At 44.0% G+C, this 7,822-nt stretch overlaps 2 protein-coding genes across 2 annotated transcripts; one reads left to right on the top strand and one right to left on the bottom strand.

Annotated features, from left to right (window-relative positions):
* Positions 1-466: 466 nt before the first annotated feature.
* Positions 467-730, top strand: CCR75_005693 (uncharacterized protein; the record flags this gene model as incomplete). Its single annotated transcript, XM_067963769.1, has 1 exon — positions 467-730. One exon carries the CDS (start codon positions 467-469, stop codon positions 728-730), a length of 264 nt encoding a protein of 87 aa, XP_067815046.1.
* A 1,536-nt stretch (positions 731-2,266) lies between these two features.
* On the bottom strand, positions 2,267-7,019 carry CCR75_005692 (uncharacterized protein; the record flags this gene model as incomplete). Its single annotated transcript, XM_067963768.1, has 8 exons — positions 2,267-3,266; positions 3,325-3,462; positions 3,529-4,319; positions 4,387-5,255; positions 5,323-5,395; positions 5,435-6,168; positions 6,242-6,827; positions 6,923-7,019. The coding sequence occupies 8 exons, from the start codon at positions 7,017-7,019 to the stop codon at positions 2,529-2,531; spliced, it is 4,026 nt and encodes a 1,341-aa protein (XP_067815047.1). The 3' UTR covers positions 2,267-2,528.
* Positions 7,020-7,822: the final 803 nt, after the last annotated feature.

Below are 7,822 nucleotides of genomic sequence, written 5' to 3'. Positions count from 1 at the left end.
AACTTCTTTCCTTACGATATAGTGAGCAACGTGCTCAAAAACCCTGGTTTCAACTGTCGAAGGAATATTTCGCATCACGGCTTGCCGGACTTCGCCCGTGATACAACACTGCTCGTTAATCTTGCCCTCGTATTGCCTTCTCTCCCGAAGGAATACCGTGATGGCTGACTGACTCCAGACTTTAAGACTTGGTATTCTCATCACCTCGAACATGGGCTGCCGCACCGCCATCTTGACATCCTCTCAAGAGCTACACTCGTACTCGTCGCACATGCCCGGCATAAACGATGCTATAGTTGTACAAATTATGAATTCTTTATTGCGTTTTTGTGCGCTGTAAAGAAAATTGCGAAGTGAGTTTCCTACTTGTACTTTGTGGCTGTCGATGTGATCACCGTCGGAGAGTTGCCGTCGAATAAATCCTTCGCCGTTAGATGAGGCCGTCGGATGAACCCTTCGCCGTCAGATGATGCCGTCGAGGTCGTCTGGTTTAACAAAGGCTCGCGCAGAAATTTTATCCACATTGCGAGACCACTTCCGTGACGAACCGCTAGCGAGGCTTATTTGTCAAAGCAAGGTATCTAAAAGTGCGGTGACGCGTCGCAACGCCAGACAGCTCGACCGTGCTCAGCTTGACACGTGGCAACTACATAATCTGGATGAAATTGTAGTTTATACCATGTTAAAGCTAAACCCCGGGGCTCCTACCGACATAGGTTTCTTTCAGTAACAAGAAAGCTGCAACCCGTATCTTCTCCTGGTAACAGTTTTTTTTAATATTGCGTAACTATTTTAAAAACGACGACAAGAAGCTTATCGCAATGCTAGTTGAATCACCAGTAACGGGGTCCAGCAAGGGGTTTTCGTCGATGGTGATGAAAGCACCATACATGAAATGGAACAGTGTAACGGGTGTATCGTTACATGAAATTAATACTGAAAGGTGTTAATTAATATATAATCTAAAAGGAGATAATATTTGGAGAATATTACTTTACATGGTATTATTCGGAAAGCTTATTCATTGGTAGATATAGGCCATTATATCTACTTTCTCCGCGGTCCAGTCAGCGCTGGAGCGCACAAAGAGAGAAACAGATAAGACTTTACTACATGTTTTGTATTAGTTTATAATTAAGTTATATTAAGTAGTTTGAGTTTCAGAAGCTTTGAACTCAGCCCTAGGCGGTTCAAACGTCTGTTTGAGCCGGGCTTTAAAAGCCTCTAACGACCCAAACTTATATGGGTCGCGCAACTTAAGGCGTAATGCCCAAAGATAGACAAAAATAACTTAATTATATTAATACAGTTTTTAATTAACCCTCTTTAAAGCAAGTGTTTTTAAGAGAGTCTTCCTCTGCACGTACTATTGTACGTGAAGTGACGTGAGGCACCACTCGCATTGAGGCAGTGCGAAGTGGACTTGTACTGAAGCAGTACGAGTCAGTAGTGCCCCGTTACAAACGGCGTCTCCTTTACGGGGGATGATGTATACGTACATCTACAGCTTAAGGTTTCCTTGGAGAGTTGCAGACGAGTCCACTTCTTATGGTGTGGTATGATTACGAAATTTTGCGTAATGAAAACTTTGACGGGTGTCAACGAAATTGACATAGCTATATTAGGCGACACTACGCAAGGACGTGGAAGTAAGTCTTAACGGAGCTCATTTTAAACTTCTTGAGAGTTGGAAAATGAACATTAAAAATCCTTTTGGAATTCCTGAACTTTTTAGAAATGAGGATAATGGCGACAATGCGGTCAAGCCGCACTTAACTTCACTGTATCGTGATAGGACATGACCATGCAAAGAAGATGACGCCTCCTCAGTAATGGAGGAAACACATGTAGAGTTGATCGTAGATCGTGATTTTTTTAGCTTTCTAAGTTGTCCACGAAGTTGCGATGCTTCAAAAAGAGGTAGCTTTTAATCACTAATTCAGGGGTCGGTGGGCTGCTAAGATTGTGGTAGTTATCGAGGTTTTTGCAGTATCTATTTCTTTGTGATGCTCAACGAAGTTGTGACGTGCAATTTGATACTTTGTCTTAATTGGAGATAATCGCAGAAAAGAAATCAGTGCAGCCTCTTTAGCTACTTTTGCTGACTTGTTTTCTAAAATTTTGTTTCTCGATTAAATCCCTTTTTTTATTAAAAAAATAAAAGTCTTAACTACGTTATCTCCAAAACAAACATAATTAAGACTTTCAAATAAAAAAATAAAAAACGATTTAAAGGTAGATTAAAAGGTCAGAATAAAGTTAAAAATTGGGTAAATTCTATATGTGCTCATTTTAACCTCGCATTTTTATGTTTTTTCATACATCTTCCAAATTTTACATGCTGTCAATAGCTTCACTATCGAGTGCCTTGAGTCAAGCTGCTCGTATGTTGCCTTGATGAGACAATTGCGCCGTTTGATCGTTATATCGAAGAAGCATAGCTCTGAATGTTTATAATTTTTAAAAGAGCAAATAGTTTAACAGCCATTACTGACTCATAAAACTGCGACAATAGTTTTTTCACAAACCTAAAGAACGCTTCTAGATGTCTGAGCATGGCGTGCAATTCGTGGGCCCTCATTCGTATCATCATCATTCCCGTCGTAATCTTCATCGTCGATGCTATTAATGATGCTGCGTGTGGGCTGCTCAAGACTACTGATGTTCATATACGGCTGACGTGGGCGCCGGAATACGCGCCGATAGAGAAACGCCACAGTAAGCACGATAATCATTGCACACCCAATAAGAATCATGAATCCAAAACGCTGCAATCCGGAGGACGGCGTGCTGTCCGAATTTGAACCACCAATTGTCCCAGTTGTAGCTAGTGGTATAGAAACTTCTGTCGAGGTGGCAGAGGATTGAGCATTTACAGCCCGACTATTCCTAGAACCTTTCAGTGGACCATTTAGTAGCAACTTGTCATTAAATTTGTCCGAATGACTGTCCACATCTCCTTCGCTGTTATAAGAAACACTGCTGTCGGGAGATGAAGAAGCTATTAACGTTGTTAAAGCCCCACCACTTGAGTCTCCACTATCATTCTCGACTTTATCACTTGAATCGCCATATTCGTTTGAGACTTCTACTGTCAGCCCTGTGTCAAGAAGTGGCAAATAAGCGGAACCATCGCTATCACTGCTATCGCTATCACTTTCAAACGATGCGCTCGGCAACAGTGATGGTGATGAATCCGTATCGGCAATATTCGATGATGTAGTCTCAGTTACTTCAGAATCCTTGATGATTTTGATAGTGATAACCTAGTGGCATATCAGCCTCATAAGTAACAACCACGACAGATCTAAGCAAAATACATACCGAAGAACTCCATTCAAGTACACCTTTCACCCTGTGTCCATTCCATTCGAAGTCCCAATCAGGATTCGTCCGAGCATTAACTAAATGCGACTGTGGTGGTACCTGTGGTGCAATTTCCGTACCTTGGTCTTTCCAAGTCTAAAGGACATACAATTTGAGTCAATCTTCAAACAGTAGCGGCTAATATAAGACGTATTGGCTCACCTGGTCGACAGTTGCAACCGCTCGAACGTACACCCTGTCCAAAGTGACATTATTTAAATTTATGCATTCAACAAAGAGAGATGTCCTGTTCGTGTCGGGTGTTGTTTGAGAAGCATTTGGTGTGAAGCTGTAAAAACGTCGTGTAATTCCTGCCTGCGCTGTCGTCTCCATCAAAATAGCATCCTCCTCGAAAGTTTTGCTAGATGAAATTTGAACTAAAGTTCTGTCAACCGTGAGTGCGCCAAGCACCTCCCACGCAAGCTGCACCTTCGAGTGTCTAGTGTCTAGTATACTACATCTTGACACGTTACACGTCGCAACCTGGTTGCGCATCCAAGCCGATGCACTGCAGCCCATTTTCATGACTTGATTAGCATTTGAAGCAAATAGGCTTATAGCGGGAAAGACATCGACGACCTCTTCGTTTCGAAGTTTCTTTGCGCCATCGATCCAGCGCACCATGGGCTGAACCAACTCAATCATCATGAGCGCTAAACGAACATTTCGTGGTACGTGCCCTACAACTTCAGTTATCAAATCTTCTGTTCGGAAAAAGTCGACATTTGCTTCGTACAACTCGTTCGAGAAACCCAAGTCTTTTGCCTGTGGTTCTTTTTTATTTGACGTCTCGACCAACATATTGAAAGCACGATGGGTGATATTGTTGTAAATTGTCTTCTCCTTGGGATAGCCACCAAACGTAGTTGGCTCACACGGACGAAAGGGCTGTTTATTTGGTTTGTAAAATTGATTTTCCCAGGACGCTGCGTAGCCCCAGTCCTCCATCCCACCTTAAAAACATTTCATTATTAATGTGCGTTCCCTCTACCAGAAAAATATAAGCAAACATTGACGTACCAGTGACACCGTAAACAACGTCGTTCATTGTTCCCGTTGGGAAGAGCTGTCCATCGGGAAAGACGCCAGCAAATTTGGCAAGCGTACTACTGATTTGAAGTTGGGCCATATGATCGGGTGACTTTTCACTCATATTCTCCTTGCTGCCATTAAGGTAGTGATCTGGCGATCCCCACTCGTAAGCCACCGCTCGAGTCCCTGCATGAAAAGTAACTGCCAATTGGAAGATGTGATCCCTCCAAATCTCGTTCACGACACGAGATGTCATAGCTTGCATACAATCACCCTGTGATCGCATGTAATTATAGTCTCGATTTGGGTCGACTTCTAACTCTTTCCGGACATGATGCGAGTAGCCGTGAGCGTTCGTCATCGGCATCACCAGTATGTTTCTAGTATTAATGAGCTCTTTCAGCCATCGTCGAGTACTCACCGTTGGTTGTTTCTTGCTTTGAGTGCTATACATCGATGTGCCATAAGCAAATAAAGCTACCAGCTCAATGGCGGCATTCGGACCAATTCGTTCGTCGCCATGCAAGGCTCCACTAATGAATACCTCGGGTCTTTTCGGATCATTAGCCACTGTTGAGTGATTCGTAAGATGCACTACATACTGTTTACAATGCCTTAAGGTATTAAATTCATCGTCCTCAATGCATTGGAGCTCCTTGGGGTACGGAAGTCCGTAAGTTTCTTGAGCCACTGACACTTGCACAATGTCTGGAAACGTGGTGTTTAATTCCAGCAAAAATCTCGTCATTTCTGCATATGTTCTGTAGCTAATCGCGGGTGATGTAGATTCGGCAGAGGCAAAGCACAGTAGCACGAGAGCTGGCATAATGCTGGAGCGTAGCATGGTGCGTTTGCACCTTTAGAGCTAAACACAATTTTCAATTCACAAGTGCCACGTGTCGTACACGAATATTATAAAAATACCGTGCTCGTATATTTTTGTATCGGTTTTGCGCATCGGTCTGTCGGTTATTAGGCACAAGTATATAATGCTCGTCTAAAAAATCACAAATTTCGAAAATTCAGACCGATTCACTCGCTAAATATGTGCTCGCTGCAATGCGCGAGATCTCTTCCGATTGTCGCGACAGCTCTAGATCCAAGTGATCGTCGCAGTAGCCGCCACCAACGACCCACTTCTTGCAAAACGTATACGAGCACTTCTTGCCGCCACCGTGGCCCTTGCAATAGCCACCGCCGCGCTGGATCGCATTGCAACCTTCCACTTTGCACCGTGTGCCTCCTCCGTGACGAATGCACATGCCTTTCCCTTTTTGCTTGTTCGTGCAACCTTCGTATTGACACAGCTTTGTACCCCCATGAGCTTTGCATAATTTACGATTCTGTGCAGCGCGATCGCAATTGGGCACACAGCACAAGACCTTACCGCCGTGGCCCCGACAGCGTTTATTCACCTGACGAATTTTGTCGCAGCCTTCAACCACGCACTTGCGACCGCCACCATGGGCAATACAAAACCCGCCCCCAAGATCGTACTTAGTGCAGCCAAGCATTTTGCAACGTTTGCCCGGACCTTTGTGCTCCGGACAGATTCCTCCGCCAAGGGCCCAGTTTCTGCAGTTATCGCTTTCGCACTTCTTGCCGCCACCATGTGCTTTACAGAAGCCACCACCTCGGTCGACTTTTGTGCAGTCTTTCACGTTACATTTCTTGCCACCCCCGTGAGAGATGCACAGTCCGCCGCCAATATCGCGTCTCTTGCAGCCCTCGTGTTGACAGAATCTACCTCCCCCGTGCGCCTTACAAAACCTGCCACGCAGCTAATGATTAAACGTGTCCTCACCATTGATTCAAGATCTGAAAAGCAAAAATGCCCACTCACCCCCCTTCCATCCGCTTGTTTTCGCATCCTTCCACTGGACACAAAGGCTTGCCACCATGTCCTGAGCAATAGCCGTAGCCTTGGACCTGTTTCTCGCATCCATCATGCTTGCATTTCTTGCCGCCACCATGTTTGATACAAAACCCATTTCCTTGATTATATTTATTGCACTTGGGATGCTTGCAAAATTGGCTGATCTTGTGAATTGCACATCGACCATCTAACCCGGTCGCAGCTCGCTTGCAACGCTCGCGCTCTCGGTTGTAAAAGCGACAGGATTTTTTCGTCAAGACAAATGCGTCAGTAGAAGTAGAAGCTAGCGGCTTCGATTGGGCCCGATTGTGACTCGGTAAATCTGATAGATGTAGCACACTGTCGACAGCATAATGAGCCTCCTCGACTTCGGTTTGAACTGCCACGACGACTTCGTCGGTCTCTAAGTCCGTTTCCTTTTGCTCCTGCTCAGCTTGCGCCAGCAACAACCTAGCAAACTCGGCACCGTCATGGTCGATCTCTGTAAGTCCATCGGTTTCCACAAAAGTCGTTCGAAAGTCCAATTCCGAGGCCTGGGAGGTCGACAAATCAGCTGCGGTTGTCAAAATGAAAAGCACACATTGATAGGTACGTAGTTGTCACATCGCTTCATTGCCTGATACGCCATTAACAAATGCATCAACGCACGCATGGAAGCCTGAATACTTGCGTCTTCTGGCCGCATGCCACGCAAGAAGCGCAAATAGTCGTTTTCACGCTCCTCGGAAGCGTCCATAGATTGCATTGTGGCCCTTTCCTGACTAATCAGATTTTTCAATTTTTGATCGGAGCCCCTTCCCAATCCCGATGTTTTGCAAGCGTTTTATATTTAGGGACCTCTCAGTCTTATTTGATTGGCTTCTAGTCGCCCTGTAACAAAATATTAAGTATGACTACATTGACAATGATGGCCCTCGTTTCTATTATTTTTTTCGCTGTTTTCACATGTGCATTAATTGCTTCGATACCATTATCCGTGTATTTGATTTTCAACAGACAACAGGCTACCAGTACACTTCCTAATGGGATGGCTTTAAGCCACGTCAATATCGTTCCACTTCCTTCGGGAAGCTTGAAGCCACGTCGATATCATCCGTATCGGCAAAGCCGTAAAGGCGTTTGAACCACTTTTTTGCTAACTCATCAATCGATAGTATTTATCTAAGAAGTTGCCAATAGAGATATTCATCAGCTTAAAAGTGTAGCGGGTGTATCGTTACAGGAAATAAACACTTAAAGTTTATAAATGAATATATTATCTAAAAAGGCAAATAATATTTTGGGAATATTACTTTACATAGTAACATTCGAAAAGCATATTCATTGGTAGATATAGGCGATTATATTTACTTGCTCCGCGGTCTAGTCAGCACTGGACGCGCGCAAAGAGAGAGACATATATGACTTTATTACATGTTTTGAATTATTTTATAATTAAGTTAGTAGAAAATAGATAGAAAGTACCTCGTCGAGTGACACTCGTTATAATAACGATTCACTAAATGCTGAAAGCATTGTTGGCCTAAGGCCGAATCATCAAGGGTGCAA

The sequence above is a fragment of the Bremia lactucae genome, linkage group LG1 (assembly GCF_004359215.1).
Source record: "Bremia lactucae strain SF5 linkage group LG1, whole genome shotgun sequence".
NCBI lineage: Eukaryota > Oomycota > Peronosporomycetes > Peronosporales > Peronosporaceae > Bremia > Bremia lactucae.
The sequence above is the reverse complement of the archived record's forward strand: the minus strand, read 5'-3'. Positions and strand labels throughout refer to the sequence as shown.